This window comes from Cydia strobilella, chromosome 27, assembly GCF_947568885.1.
Source record: "Cydia strobilella chromosome 27, ilCydStro3.1, whole genome shotgun sequence".
NCBI classification, from domain to species: Eukaryota; Metazoa; Arthropoda; class Insecta; order Lepidoptera; family Tortricidae; genus Cydia; species Cydia strobilella.
The window spans coordinates 4,324,601-4,341,755 of NC_086067.1; the positions used below are offsets into that span (position 1 = coordinate 4,324,601).

The 17,155-nt window shown below is 38.9% G+C and overlaps 1 protein-coding gene across 1 annotated transcript; it reads left to right on the forward strand.

The window, feature by feature from the left end:
- The first annotated feature begins 102 nt into the window (after nt 1-102).
- Nucleotides 103-14,097, forward strand: LOC134753511 (uncharacterized). The gene is made up of 4 exons (XM_063689406.1): nt 103-518; nt 4,867-4,994; nt 6,112-6,199; nt 9,269-14,097. The coding sequence occupies exons 1-4, from the start codon at nt 308-310 to the stop codon at nt 10,522-10,524; spliced, it is 1,683 nt and encodes a 560-aa protein (XP_063545476.1). The 5' UTR covers nt 103-307; the 3' UTR covers nt 10,525-14,097.
- The last annotated feature ends 3,058 nt before the right edge of the window (nt 14,098-17,155 follow it).

Below are 17,155 nucleotides of genomic sequence, written 5' to 3' on the forward strand. Positions count from 1 at the left end.
TTGTTTTTTCACGAATCAATACTTTCAATTAATTTTGTTTATTATAATCGACTCATTTTCCGCACAAATAATCGATTCTCGTGAAAGCAAGCTTCGATTCCATAGACAATATTTTCTACAAATGACTAATTATTTTTTCTGGTAACACTGGATGTTTTTTCTTTATTTTGGTCATGTCGGCGCTTGGTGTTTGTGCGCGAAGTTTTGTTTGTTTTTATAAGTATTCCACCTGTACCGTATCAACAGTGAGAGCATAACACAGCTATGATAATTACTGAGCTGATGCGCCGTTCCAGCTAGCGCCAAGATGCCATATTACTGCACAGTGCCGCGTTGTACATCGATGGCCGGTAAAGCCAAGAATGTATCGTTTCATCAATTTCCAAGAGACGAGGAGCTCGCCAAGCTCTGGAATCGCATACTAAAGAGAGGAAAGCCTTACACTAAGTACTCTAAAGTGTGCAGTTTGCATTTTAAGCCGGAAGATTATACTATAACGAGCGTGGGAAAAAATAAGGGTAAGTCGAGAAAGACGAACGTCGTTATCTCATTTATCTTGTTTAAATACCACGGCATCTTGTAATTAGTTTGTTTTGCAATTAAATATGCACTTAGTGTTCAGAATTAGTATATTATGTTAATTGCCATAGTCAATAACATGCAAACAGAACAGTAGATTGACCTATCATAGACAAATGTACATATTCTAAATGCATCTGCAGATTCCTGTTCTATATTGTAGTATAAGGCCACTGTAACTCTTTAGCTGTGTCTTCTGAGTACACGTAAATAACAATCAGTATGGTATGTTAATGTATGAGATCTACAATACCTATATGTAGCCAGTTATAGTTAGGTGCTTGCCAGTAAAAACCAGTTAATTAAAAAGTAAAAAAAGTTGTCTACACCTATAAAGGGAACATAGTTAACTGTAGTCAATATACTCAATATTAAGTCATGTTACATTACTTTGTATCATCTGATGCATGATATGAGTTTGATGCATACATAGGTAATAAAGTTATGGTCAAATTGCAACAGTTTATTTATAAATAAATAAATACATATTAGGGGACATCTTACACAGATCAACATAGCCCCAAACTAAGCAAAGCTATTTGTGCTAGGCAACGATATACATACTTATATAGATAAATACATACTTATATACATAGAAAACACACCCATGACTCAGGGACAAATATTTGTATATACATACATACATACATATAATCACGCCTATTTCCCGGAGGGGTAGGCAGAGACCACAGATTTCCACTTGCTACGATCCTTGCATACCTCTTTCGCTTCCTTCACTTTCATAACATTCCTCATACACGCTCGCCGGTTTAGGGTGCTCTTGACCTGGCCTTTCTTCAGGATTTCCCCGATCTGATCAGAGAAAGTCCGCCGAGGTCTGCCCCTTCCAACTCCCGTTTCTACCTCTCCCTTATATACTCTCTTTGTTAGCCTCCTTTCACTCATTCTTTCCACGTGTCCAAACCATCTCAACATACCTTTCTCAATTTTTGTCACTACATCTTCGCTCAGTCCACACTTTTCCCTTATCACACTGTTCCTAATTCTATCTTGTAATCTCACCCCACATACACTTCTCAACGCTCTCATTTCCACTGCATTGACTCGGCTTTGATGCCTCTTCTGCCATACCCAACTTTCGCTACCATACATAAGTGTAGGCACCAGCACCCCTCTATGCACAGCCAACCGTGCCTTTTGCGACACCTTCTGGCTGCTCATAAAAGCGTTGTGCCCCATTCACGCGATTTCCAGCACTCACTCTCCTTTCAATATCTTTATCATGCTTACCGTCCCTAGTGAATAATGTTCCCAGATACACAAACTCTTTCACTTGTTCTACTCTTTCTTGACCAATCAAAATTTCACAGTTTGTCATATATTCCTCCTTTTCAAATACCATAACTTTCGTCTTACTTACATTTATTTTCATTCCTTTCCTTTCAAAAGATCCATGCATTCTAGTTACCATCTCCTGCAACTCTTCACCCGATGACGCTAGCAATACCAGGTCATCAGCGTAAAGAAGACATTTGACGGGTAACCCACTCATTCTCAGCCCACACTCATCATTTCTCAAATCATGCAAACTACTGTCCATGAACAGATTAAACAGCCACGGTGACGCTACACATCCCTGCCTAACACCCTTTTCGATGCTAAACCACTCAGTGTACGACCCGTTTACTCTCACACAAGCACTGCAATCCTCATAGAGCGATTTCAGTGCCTGAATGAGACGGCCGCTCAATCCATACACCGACAGTACCGACCAAAGTTCATTCCTCACCACTCTGTCATAAGCCTTTTCCAAATCCACGAAAGCGCAATAGACCTTCTGACCTTTGGCCAAATACTTTTCGGCTATGCATCGCAAGGAAAAGACTTGATCCGTACATCCCATACCCTTTCGGAATCCCGCTTGTGCATCCCATACTTTTTCATCGGTTTCTTTCACTACTCTCTCAATCAATATCTTTGCATACAATTTGCCGACGACGCTGAGTAAGCTAATGCCTCTGTAGTTTTTGCAATCCAGTTGTGATCCCTTTCCTTTGTAAAGAGGTACAATGACGGCCTTGCACCAGTCCCTGGGCACTTGACCGGTTCTGAAGCACATATTGAAAAGGCGGTACAACTGACTTGCTACAATGCCTTGTCCAGCTTTCAGCATCTCGACAGAAACTCTATCATACCCTGCAGCCTTCCCTGATTTCATTCCTTTCAACGCTTTCACAATTTCATCCATGCTAATACTATCTTCGTTCTCCGACACGTTTTCAATGCTTTCATTCAACTCTAAAATTGACGTGCTTGCCTTCTCTTTATCAAACAAACTTTCAAAATACTCTTTCCATCTTTCTAAGATGCATTCTTCCTCATTCACTAATCTTCCATTCTTGTCTTTTATTGACTTTAGCTCAGAATTCTGGGTGTTACCCCTGGCTAAACGAACGGACTTCCAGAAAAACTTTATATTTGTTTGGAAATCTTGAGAGAGCCTTTCTTCCATTTTATCTTTCTGTTCGTCTTTCTTTCTGTCTACTAATTCCTTTACTAACACTTTCATTCTTCTATAATCCTTTTTCGCTTCACTGACTTCGTCAAATGAAGCCGTGTAATTTCTATGGTTAGCTCTTGTGGCTAACCAATCCAACCACAACTTTTTCTTCTTACACACTGCTTCTTGCACTTCTTTATCCCACCAAACATTCTTCTCCTTTTTTCCTTTGTGCCTCTTCCTTACTCCACATACTTCACTTGCCACACTTACTACTTTATTTTTAAAACTATTCCACAATTGTTCAGTCTCACTAATCTCATCCATACCACTGAATTCGGTTTTTAATCTACTCCTATACTCATCATTTACTCCTTCTTCTTGCAAATTCTCCACTTTTATTCTTTTTAAATCGGCAGTAACTGTACGGGGTCGTTGTCTCCATCCTTTAAACAAGCCACTTAATCGGCACATTACCAGGAAATGGTCAGAATGGATACCCGACCCTCGATACACCCTGGAGTCGATAACATTTTTCCTAATTCTTTCATCAACTATCACAAAGTCAATCATACTTTTCCTAACATTCTCCGCCTCTCGAGTGTATAAGTGTATTCTTTTGTGGTCAAACATCGTGTTTGTTACACAAAGGTTCCACTCTTGGCAAATTTCTAACACGCTTCTCCCATTATCATTCACTCTCTCGTCACCGTACATTCCAAGAACCTTTTCAAATCCGTCCCTTTTTATTCCTACCCAGCCATTGAAGTCACCTAACAAAACTAATCTTTCATTACTCTTACATACTTTCAAAACCTCTCTTAGTTCATCCCAAAATATCTGCCTTTCATCCCGAACGCGCTGTGAGATACTCGCACCCCGGTCTACTGGAGCGTAAACTCCTACCAAAAATATGCGCATCATTCCCACTTTCAGTCTAATCCACATCAGTCTGTAATTCACACATTCAAATTCTCTGACACACTCAGCCATTCTTGCGGAAAGTACAACACCAACTCCCTGACAGGCGCGATCCGAACTAGGTACCCCAGACCAATACGCCGTGTAGGTTCCATGCAAGGTGGTATCGCATCCTTTCCGTTTCGTCTCATTAACACACAAAATATCAATTTTTCTCTCATCCATCATCTGCAAAACCTCATTTAATTTCTCTTCAATTCCTCCTCCAACATTCAGCGTAGCAAAGCGGCTCTCCGTGAGCCGCTTGTCGCCCCCGCGAGAAACGAGACGTGACGGGTGGCGTACCACGTCGCCGCCATTCGGATGATTATTATTATTTTGAATCTCCATTGCGTTCCCACGAGTAAAAGGGATTTAAATGTCCACAACAGCAGAGCCCTGTACTGAAGCAAGGCGGTTCACCACTGTGTCCTGTGACCGCCAACACAGACACCCTCCGTTCAACGCCAGTACTACCCTCTGGCTATGCATCCCTCGGCACGGGTCGGCTAACACCTTGGATTTGGGGGTTTTATATTGGAGTTTTCCTTCTCCTAGACGGGTTGCAGCACAAAAATGCTAACGAGGCCCATCTCCCCGGGTTCTATTTTGGAGTTTTCCTTCTCCTAGACGGGTTACAGCACAAAGCTAACGAGGCCCATCTCCCCGGGTTATATTTTGGAGTTTTCCTTCTCCTAGACGGGTTGCAGCACAATGCTAACGAGGCCCATCTCCCCGTTTTGTATATCACACAAATAAATGCCCTTACCGGGATTCGAACCCAGAACCATCGGCTTCACAGGCAGGGTCACTACCCACTAGGCCAGACTGGTCATCATTAATTATCAAAATGGGTATTGTTGCAGGACAGTGGAGAACCCTCCGGAAGGATGCCATCCCATCACAGAACCTTCCCTCAGAGTCCCCTGTGCCCTACACAAGACAATCCCCAGGATGCTGGGTGCCCAGCCAACCTACACTGACGGATCCAATGGTAAGAGCCAAACAAGACCACAGAATATATAATAGTACTACCGTACAGAAAGGACACTTCCCACAAACCCGAAGTTTGACAGCCATTCAGGGTTGAATCATGCTGGCTCTTTCTAATGTATGGCACTATTCTTTGGCTATTTAGGGTTGTCAAAATTCAAGTCATTATATTATCTGTGGTCGTGCACGCAAAGGGACGTCAAGATGTGCTAACCCTAAAAAATTTCGAACGGAGCCCAGTTTGACTGAAAGGATGAGTGTCCCGCCACTGATAAGACTTAGATCATTGAAAAGCACTCCGGATGCATGCAAGCATGCCATCCCTTTGCTGAAACTTTCATCAGTTACCGGTGCCCTACACAAGATGCTGGATGAGCAGCCAATCTACACTTACAAAGCCAATGGTAAGAGCAGAACAAGATTTAGATCATTGAAAACCACTCCGGAAGCATGCATCCCTTTGCAGAACCTTTCATCAGTCTGCCCTACACATTGTTATTATCATTAAAGCTTTATTTGTTTTACAGTCAGGTTATTTATTGTTTTTGTTTTTTTTTTATTTGGTTATAGGGCAGATCCCATGAATCCCATCTGCTGGGTGAAAGCCTCCTCACTCTTTCTCCACTCATCCCTCTCTTGGGCTTTTTGGAGCCAGTCTTTTCCTGCGACGGAGGAGATGTCTTCTATCCACTTCTTTTTGGGCCTTCCTGAGCGCCTCCGTCCTACAGGTCCGGTCCATTTTGTTGCTTCTAATGTCCATTTTTTGTCCCCATATCTGGATACATGACCTGTCCATTGCCATTTTAGATGAAGAGTTTGTTGAAGAGCGTCTGTAAGTTTGGTCTTTTGACGTATTATTTCGCTTCTAATTTTCTGTATTTTAAGTATATTTAATATACTTCTCTCCATAGATCGTTGACAGGTCGTTATAGCTTTACGCACTTTAATTGTGTATGTCCAAGTTTGGCTTCCGTAAGTTAGACTTTCAGTCACCGGTGCCTTACACAAGATGGAGCATGAGGACATTATAGACCCTTTAGGCATGGGACGCCACATATTATGTGCTCCATTGAATAATTGAGATGATCTGTGATATAAACATATAGCATTTGTTTCAGGTGCAACAGCAGATGGCGCAAGCCATTTACATGCAGACGATGCTCGCAATGCAAGCCGCCGGTGCGTCCGACTCGGTAGCTGCGAGCGGTAAGGAACACCCTCTTTCTATACCACTTAGCGCTCATGTAGCTAGTATAACTGGATCGGGCATGAGGGCTGGGGGGAAATGACCGAACGGGATAGGCTTATGTATCTTTCAGTAGGAGTAGCAGAGAAAGCGTCAAAGCGCTGTTATTGTTTGTCCTTGTCACAGTCTCACTTTTTTTTTCCACCGTAAATTTGTATGGTTTATGGTGGGCTACAAATCTACTGACCAATCATATTGTCGCATTGCGTATGTTTTGTCCCTCACGGGCGCACGCGTATAGCTCATCTATGTAATGCTAGGTCTATGACTAGCGCCACTTGCACCATCCCACTAACCCGGAGTTAAGCGGTTAAACCATTAACCCAGTGTCAAATTGTACTGATAACCAAGGTAACTCCAGGTTATTTATAAGGGGTTGTATTTTTGTGTAGGTATCAAAACGGTAGGTATTTGCGTTTTCTTTGAGAGATAAATATCTGTTCGTAAGAACTATTATAGAATCTGTGCCCTAGTGCCTAACTTAGGCCCTAAGTCTAAGGGGATGTAATAAATAGATATTATAGGACAATCTTACACAATTTGACTAAGCCCCACGGTGCTCAATAAGGTTTGTGTTTTGGGTACTAGACGACGATATGTGGCTTTCCATCAGAGAAGGGTTCTTATGCTTCATCTGCAAGAAGGACCTTTTTTATCTGAATTTCTATTGTAATTTTAGATAAGTAAATAATAAAAATTTGCCTCATATATTGCCGCTTCTTAGTGCCTTCAATGTTTTCTATAAACATGGATTTCAGTTAAATTTTTCTCTAAGTTGCTTAATTAGAAAAGAATTAAACTGAAATGAGACTGAGAATAGGGGGTATTACTGCAATGTTCTGCCACCAGAGTGCAGTACTAGTCCCTTTAGTAATAGAGTAACTTATACAGACTGTACCATTAACAGGTTTTTGACAAGTTTTCAAAGATAATAAAACATGACATTGATGCATCAAGGCGGTTTGTTTACAGATGACCTACCGGGAAACGCGAATCCGAAATTTCGCCATCTGCCTCTCTATGCTTGAATATGATAGATAGATAGGTAGATAGATAAACTGTTTATTTGTTTGCCACAATACACACAAAATATTCAAATACAGAAATGACATAGGTACACAGAACAATCCAGAAAATAAATAAAAATTACAACAACAAATAAGACACCGATTTTTACATAATATGTAGAGGAAAAGAAAAAAAAATACATAAAAATACTGTTTTATACAAATAAAAATCCTGTGTGCGTCGAAGCAAAACAAAAAGGTTCTGGCTCAGTATTACGCTTCACCCATTAGTAAAAGCACTGATTTTCTGCCAGGACCTGATCACATGCAAGAGTGACGGATGTTAGATAACTTTCTTGTTTCGCGATAGACCCTTAAATTGTGGTAAAAAGATTAATAATTGATTTGGCAGCTGCAATTACACACAATATAAATCTACAAACACATCAGAAAAAAAAAACAAAATAATTATTACTACACTAGCAAAGAAATAAAAATTATAACGAAAATACTGTGGTAAGTGTAGAGAGAGGGCAATAGAGAGTACTCTCTCCAGGCGGGTGTTATGCCTGGGGACCGAAGTCCACTGAGAGTTAGTCAGAAGGAGTATATATAGTAAGTGACATTTGAAACTTCGTAACCGCGATGTAGGCTTCTAGCTAATTGCGTTCTAGCTCCCTAACGCCATCTGTTCGATGACGTCGACAGTGGCAGCTAGAGGAGACGCCACAATACCATAATAAAAATGAGACAGAAATGGTGTAAAATTATGTACAAAGATCTAGCGGTAAGGAACACTCATTTTCTATCTGTTTTATAAGAATATTTACAGTACATATGGTGTTACTTTTTCGCACTAGTGCGGGAATGAGCACTTTTCGTGCATATGTCGAAAGTTTAAAGGGTCATATGTACTGTAAAACGTTGTACGATACAAGTGCGTTCCTCTTTTCCGCACTTGTATCGTAAATAACTATTATTACATTAGGCAAGAAAATTGCTGCACGAAGCAGATAGTCTAGACGCGCCTCGCCTGAGGTATCGTGGCCGCGGTTGTAGGAAGAGGATACAGTCACGGACTTTAATTGTTGAGCCATTTAGGGTTTACTTTATATTGGACATTTCATACTGTTAGCTGTTAGTATTTACAGGCAAATTAGCTCCAACCTTAGATGGATCAATAATTAAAGTCTGTGACCATACCCTGATAAATTGGGCCTTTCCTTCAATGATTTCTCTAAGCAATTTTATAAAACAAACTTTATTTCGACATTCATGATTCAACCCGTCAATAAGATTTGATTATTGTCAATGGAAAGGATATCTGCCTCAAAAATAAAAGCGCTCACTCGATTTTTTGGAAGTATTTAAAAAAAACCGGCCAAGTGCGAGTCGGACTCGCGTTCCAAGGGTTCCGTACATTACACAATTTAGACAATGTATTTTTTATGTGAAACGTGAGTGAAATGTCTTAAAAAACCCGTAGGGGTCGGATCAAAAACTAAGTAATTAAGTCCGACTTACGCTTGACTGCAATTTCTAATAGGTTTTCCTGTAATCTATAGGTAAAGATCTATTTTGTGTATTTTTTCCAAATTTTAGACCCAGTAGTTTCGGAGATAAAGGGGCGGGGGAATGCTAATTTTTTGCCTATTTTCTTGAATAACTTCTAAATTGTTTATCCTAAAATGATAAAAAAATATTTTTGAGATTCTCAGAATGAGCTCTTTCATTTGATATATAACACGATATAGTTTGAAAAACTTTATTTTTTAATTTTCTCATTTACCCCCCAAAAGTGGCCCCCATGTTTAAAATTCATTTGTTTACGTTACATGTCCGTCTTTGGGTCACAAACTTACATATGTATACCAAATTTCAACTTAATTGGTCCAGTAGTTTCTGATAAAATAGGCTGTGACAGACAGACAGACAGACAGACAGACGCACGAGTGATCCTATAAGGGTTCCGTTTTTTCCTTTTGAGGTACAGAACCCTAAAAATGGTTTTTCGATTTTCAGATCAACCAACTCCATTGCCGGAATCAACCAATCCAAGCCCCTCAAGCAGCTCTCTATCTGAGATAGAACTCCTACTACGAAGAGACACAGAACACCCAAAGGAGGTCACCTTTAAATGCCACGAATGCTCCAAATGCTTTAAAGATCCCGATGTGTTCATACTCCACAAAAGGACCCATAAGAATAACACCACACAACTCGAAAAAGAAAACTTTAGCACTAATATTCAAGACCGTGAAGAAACGCTAAGAGCTAATCCGATATTAGCTAATTTGCTAAAGTCTAGTATGAGGCTAGAACCAGAAACGAATATGTCAAATATATTGTCAGTTGAGAACCAAATCATGGCAGCGTTAGCGTCTAATATGGAGGCATACATAAGAACATTATCATCTATGTTAACAGGTCAAGCTAATAGAGAAACAGAGGAAAATAATGATGATAATGATCAAGATGGTTCTGATTATGAAAATGAGACAAAAGATGAAAATAAAGAATGTGAAGATACAGATGAAGATAGTATGTGCATAGATACGAATAAAGATGAAAAGCCTATGGACGAAAATGATATAAAAGATGAAAATATACATGACAGATTTAAAGTCCAAGTTACGGCGTGTGTAAGTCGAATAGAAACACCTGTAGACGAGGATCACGCTTTTTCTAATGATGTGAATGGTACAGATAATTCAATGAAAGATGAGTGTAAAGACGAAAACCAAAGTGATGCTGATGATAAAATTATAACAAAATTACACGAGGCTTCAAGTAATTATGAAAATTATGAGATAGAAAGTAATGAAAAAATACACGAAACTTTTAATAATCATGACAAATATGGCATAGAAAGTTCTGACGGAATAGAGTCTGCGAAAGATGAGAGGATTGAAACGCAAAATTATGAAATTGTTCATGAAAATTATGAGAATTCAAATGAAACCAAAATGCTTGATGATGATGAAACAAGCATAGAAGAAATGAAAGAAACCATTGAAAATCACGTGAATGCAGATAATAACATAGTTAATTATATTACAACAGAAGAATTTGATGATGAGTATCTCGTGAGTACAGATAATACGGCAAATAACGGACATAAGGAGGCTTTTATAGATGATCACAAGCCAAATGATGCAATAAATGAAAATGACAGACAAGATAAAATGTTCGAAGATAATGGTAAGTTAGATCAGGTTAATCCTGAATGTGATAGTGATGTAGATACAGAGTTAATTAGAATAGAATTAGAAACTTGAGGTTTTGAATTAAATATTTTTACTTGTAAAAATGGCAACATTAACCACTTTGGTCACTTAGCAAGCAAAGTATACTGACAAATGTACAAAGTCCAAGAATTCGTCGAATAATTGAAGATATTTTTGAACGAAATATTTTTTTTCTTCGATTTTGTATTTCTGTTAGTTGGAATTTCAAATTTTAATCATAGTTTATCATGATTCTTTATCATTTCGATAAAAAAAACTAGTTACAAACAAGAGTTAAGGATAGTATCATAATTTAGATCGTACACCCGCCTTACAGACTGCTAAAGATAATGTATATTTTGATTATAACTGGATTAGTTCTAGCGTTGAGATGTAACTACTTATATTAAGAGGCCGTAGTCGATTTTGGAGCAAAAATGTAAAATTGATAGATTTAGTCGTTGAAATTATACACGTTTTGTTACGTAATATCTAAATAACAAGTATTGATTTCTATTAGCACGTCTTCTCATCTTGCCTTTTAATAATGAGGTCGCGACCGTGCGTCACCGGTAATGCATGAAGAGAAGGGGCAGTTTTTAAAAATTCATCAAAAAATCATGGTGGTAAATTATACAAATTAATGTATAAAAATAGTTTCAGCAAATGTTGTAGATTGTTTAAGTATCAAAATTACGTTGAAATCAAGTCGATTTTCAGAGAAATTGTCACTTGTTTTGAAGTAATTTCTGAAGAAAATTGATTTCGTCTAACTTTCATTTACACTACTTCAAAGTCATAATAATAAAAATGTAGTCTGATAAACGTCAAGTACAGGATATGTGTAATACAAAATTACCATGTTTAGCCGTTCAAACTTTACGAAATTTACAAATAAGAGCGACAAAATCAGTGCTTTACGCGCGTTTACCTAAACGTCCATCAGAAAAGCAAACATTACTAATTTAGTGAGTCTGTTTTCAAAAAATTGATCTGATAAAAGGTAAGATAAGAAGACGTGCTAATAGAAACCAGGACTTGTTATTTCAATTAGGTAACAAAAGTTGTAAAATTTCACGGACTAAATCTATCAATTTTACATTTTTGCGACTAAAATCGACACCGGCCTCTTAAGATTTTGCGGGTGTCCCCATTCATTTCCATTATTTAGCTTTGGCTGTAGGCCGAGCACATGATTGGCGCGACAATATCTCGCCGCGAGATAGACTACCCGTCTTTTATTAACTGGATGAATTAAAGAGGGACGGGTAGTCTATGTCGCGGCGAGATACTCTCGCGCCAATCATGTGCTAGCCCGGCTGGTTGTATAAATAAATAAACGTTTTAAGGGTACCTCCAAATACATTATGTTAATTTGTGACAATTTTGAACGCAATTTGAGGCTTGAAAATAATAATATCTTCAAATGTACTTAGACACAAAGAAGCTTTCTATGTTTACCTAATGTTTATTCGTGTAAAAATCGTGTTCATAAATTGAAAAAAATAATTAAATCGTAATTTTAAGTTTAACCCAAGGGACTAAAATAGCGCGTGGTTGCTTTATGGCGGCATTATACTATGAAAACGTAATTTAGTGTATATATTAATATTGCTTATAAGAAAGATCGGACAGAATCATATAAATCATGTCATTATCATCAATTAACTGATCTCATAACTATGGTTTAAATGTACCTATTCACCGCAAAATGTTTTGATTTTTCTAGTTTTCTGATATGATTTGATTTAACAGGTGCTTCCATATGAATTTTGATGGTTGACACAGTTTATCCTATTTTAATAAATCTGTCTAAGTAGTTATGCAGTCACATTTACATAAATACCACAGTTAAGGGTCTCCGGCAATCTCGGTTCTCCATACAAACGTAGTTACGCTCTCATTTTAAAACGACTAGCTTGATTGCTCTGAAACTTTGTACTTACAATAGGATAAGGCATATCTAGGTCTGTAATTAGTTTATGTAGCTTCAGATACCATAGTAAATAAATACAGCGAATTTATGTTTTTCATACAAAACTTGTTTTTGCTCTATTTCGTTTGTTTTATAAACTGGATCTATATAAACTAATTACAGACCTAGATATACCGCTTCTCATTGTATGTGCAAAGTTTCATTACAATCCAACAAGTAGTTTTAAAATGAGAACGAAACTGCGTTTGTATGGGAAGGTGAAATGCGGCCGAGCTTGCCGGGGACTCTTAAGGATATCAAACCGAATATATGTCATTTGATGTATTGTGATAAAATTAATGACCAATCAAATCAATAATCGATGATTCCAAGATGATGCCTAATCAACTTTAGTTGTTTCAATTCTGAAAATAATAATTGTAAAGCTTATTTTTTACAAACAAATTAACGTGGGCGGGCGTTCATCCTCACACCCTAGCACCTAAATGGTCGCGTACTGTGCGGTTTAAGAGGAATTTCCTCCCGCGTACGCTTCGGCTGTGGAATGAGCTCCCTGCCGAGGTTTTCCCGAGGGGCTACAGTATGGGGTACTTCAAAAAAGGAGTGTACAGGCTTTTAAAGGGTCGGCAACGCGCGTGTTATATCTCCGGTGTTGCAGGCGTCTATAGGCTACGGTAACTGCTTACCATCAGGCGGGCCGTATGCTTGTTTGCCACCGTCGTGGTATATAAAAAAAAACAATATAAAAATGTCTCAAGGTGATAAGTTTTGTTATAATGTCTATTTTATTGATCGATTGTTTATAATAAAATCGTAAAGAGGGTGGCTACCTCTAATAAAAACAAATTAATAGAGTTAGACCAAGATAAGTCTGCGAGAATTTCGATAGCACACGCGGTGCAAGTGTTATTTTGATAGCACACGCGGTGCAAGTGTTATTTTAAACGTCAAACGTCTATGAAATTATGACGTATAAATAACACTCGCACTGCGTGTGCTATCAAAATCGTTGCAGATTTAATTTGGTCTAACTCTAAAAAACTACGGAACTGTAATTAAATCATGTCAGAAAACTGTCAAGTGTATAATTGAGAAGCATTATTGAAAACATAAGACTGTATTACATAAAGACTGGTACCCACCGATTTACAAATTCATAATTGTCTAACTTACTTTTAAGTATACATATTTTACCGTTCAAATTTAAAAGACCTTTAACTTTAACACACGCGTTGGACTTCCGGTTCGAGCGCCATCTTGATAGTTAGCATCGTGATTAATTACTTTGTTTTTTGCTCATTAATATTGTTTAAAGTGTAATATCGATAGCTTATTATACATTAAACTAATGTGGTAGTGTGCAGTAAATGGAGAATTAATTTTGAAGCGCGTTTAACCACCATCTTGGAGTCAACGGCCGGTAGTCCATGTGCTTCTGTAAAGTCTAGCTATCGATTTACAAGAGCTAACAAATCACCGTACACTGTCTTGTACAACCGTACAATTTTTGTCGTTTTTAAACCTCTTAATACCTTGATACTGGCGAAATAGTCCCACTGGGCTGAAGCCATAATTTTAAAAGAAGAAGAAGAAACACACGCGTTAACATCATTGGTAGAAGCGAGCCAATATCAACTTTAATACATAGGTTGCTTTGACAGCGTACGCCATAAGTGATCTGAGGGCCTCCCGCGAACCACGTTCGACGTGTTGCCTCTCTGTCGCACTTGTAAATGCGTACGTAAGTGTGACAGGGAGGCAACACGTCGAACGTGGTATTACGTAACGCAATTTGGGGGGAGGGAGGGTCTTGTAAAACGTTACGATGCGTTACAGGTTAGGAGGGGGGGGGGGGGTTGGAACAAAGCGTGACAAGCAAAACTCACTAATTACTAGAGAAATACATATTAATCACATTTAAAATCGGGTTTATCGCGAATTTATTTTGTTACCTTTATTTACCGACGATAATCACGCCTATTTCCCGGAGGGGTAGGCAGAGATCACGGTTTTCACTTCCATGCTATAACATTCCTCATACACGCTCGCTCATTTCTTTAATTTTTTAATTATACTTTGCGGAAGATAATTGTGACTTTTAGATAATAATGGTGACTTGGATGTTACGTAAATTTAGGTAAGGAAGGGGGGTACACAAAAACGTTACGGCGCATTACCGGGAGGGGGGGGGGGAGGGGGAAAAATCTTCAAAAAATGCGTTACGTAATATTTGAACAGTGACATTTCTTCAACCAAAAACGTCACTTTTGACACTGACAGATCACTATCATATTGAAAACATATCGAATAACTAAAACTCGAATTGGCTTGGTATTCTAATTTTAATAACAATGAAATTAATAATTTAATAAAATCTAATTCATATCTATGAATTATATCTGCATTAGATATGTATCTGATCTATCAGTGTTAAAAGTGCCGTTTTTGGTCGAAGAAATGTCACTTTAATATCAAAGACAGATCAGATCCATATCTAATTCATATCCTGTTATTTGAATTAGAATACGCCTGTAGGAGTTTTGAACGTTCAAAGTAACCAGAGGGCATATCGCGAACCACTTTGTTGGTTCGTTCATTTATTTGCGTCTTCCGCTTGATTATGAAATGTTACAGTAAAGGTCTTTTATCCGCGGACGGTGTGTAGTAATTTTAAGTTGTAGTGCCTTACTTCCAGTTGCATAGATATCCATTAAATTTAACGCACCTTTACACTGCGACTTTATTCAAGCATTACGTTTCCACCAGAGATGTGCGAGGATGCGTAGCGAGGGATGTTTGTTAAGAACCAATAGAAGTTGTCCACTAGAGCTACGCTGAGCGAGGATAGATGAAGTGATTTTATTGGTTCTTATTAGGTAAATGAAGTGATTTTATTGGTTCTTTTTGGTCGCCGACGTCCGTTAGGGAATGGCAGATGAAGAAGAACAAACACAAAACAATAAAGATTATGAGAACACAACCCTCGCACATATCTCGTGGAAACGCAGCCTTAGGCGGGTCTACACAGAAATTGCCGCGCGAAGCAGCTCGATCAGTGTAGACATGCCTCGGCCGCAATGCCTCGCGAGGCTCGTTGTGTGGACCCGCCTATTCACTCGCGCGACTGTAAAGCGCATTTTTATCGCTGTAAAAAGTTACAGAGCAGGGCCACCCCACACTATAGCGTCTTGAGGCGTCTAGTCAGCGCTGGAAAATGGCGTCGCTGCGCAGTTGCGCCAACGTTGCGAGCAGCAGCCATAGAGTTGGCTAGACGCTGACGCTCGGGAGATGCTAGTGTCGGGTGGCCCTAAAGTAATAGTACATTACGATACAAGTGCGAAAAATAGGAAATCCGAAACGAGTGGCGAAAAATTAAAACACGACCGAAGGGAGTGTTTTAAATCGACACGAGTTGCAGTTTACCTATTCGCACATGTATCGTACAACGTTTTACAGTACATATGGCCCTTTAAGTTTTCGACATAGTTACGTAATGTGCTAATTATCGCACTAGTGCGGTAAAATAGCACCATATGTACTGTAAATGAGTGTTATTAAGATCTCATAGTATATCATTAATGTGCTTCTATGCAATTGGGTGGTAGTATAGGTATATAAAAAGTTTTGTAAAAATGGCGGCTAGTTTTGTACTGATTTAATAGTAAAAGTTTACGTATACATATTGTATTGGTTTTATTTTTGTACTCTAACCTAATTCCTGCGGTACCAAATTTTGTACATAATAAAAGTCACCCTTCAGTCCCAGCATTAAGTAAATTACTACAGTACATACAGTAATTAGTACATGCTTCGGTACAAAATGTTTAGATGCCCCCCGCTTTCAAATTTGAATGCTCGTGCGGAGTATTCTGACAGTCCATAGAGTTGTAAATAGTCTGTTTAGGACTGGCAGCAAATATTTATTATGTGCAAAAAAATGAACAAGAGGCCTCTAAGACTATGACGTTTAAAAAAAGCTGGGAGTTAGGAGGCTAAAGTCACCCAACTTTTTAACTGCCCTTAGTAAGTATGCACGTAGTATTTCGGGGTTGGTCCCGCGTAGTTAAATGTGATCGCCATTGTTGACTGAATTAGAAAAATTGGTTCCTGGTCACCGATTAAATTTGTTCGTGTATACTCTGACAAACCCACTTCGTCAGTATAAAACCGGCCAAGTACGAGTCGGACTCGCCCACTGAGGGTTCCGTACTTTTTAGTATTTGTTGTTATAGCGGCAACAGAAATACATCATCTGTGAAAATTTCAACTGTCTAGCTATCACGGTTCATGAGATACAGCCTGCTGACAGACAAACGGACAGCGGAGTCTTAGTAATAGGGTCCCGTTTTTACCCTTTGGGTACGGAACCCTAAAAAGGCGCGAAGTTCAAATTTACTATAGAAGGACAACCTCTTTAGTCCTAATTTCGTGAGACAACTCGACGCTTCGCGCCTGCAAATTTTAAATTTGCCGCCTTTTTCTACTGACTAAAATGGGGGGCAACTGTCAAAGGTTTTCATAGATCGTATACTGCCTGCTATCAGGCATATGGAACTCTCCACACGAGCTCGGATTTATAGCTTCGACTCGCTTCCCGCCGGCGGTACCAAAGAAAGCTAGCCAATTGGTTGCCTGGATTTTTTGCCAATCTGATTTAATTGTCTGATCAAATCAGGCCGTGCGTTGCGGACACAAACGCCAATTTGGCTCGCCGAATTCGACCGCCGATTATAACTGATAAAGCCG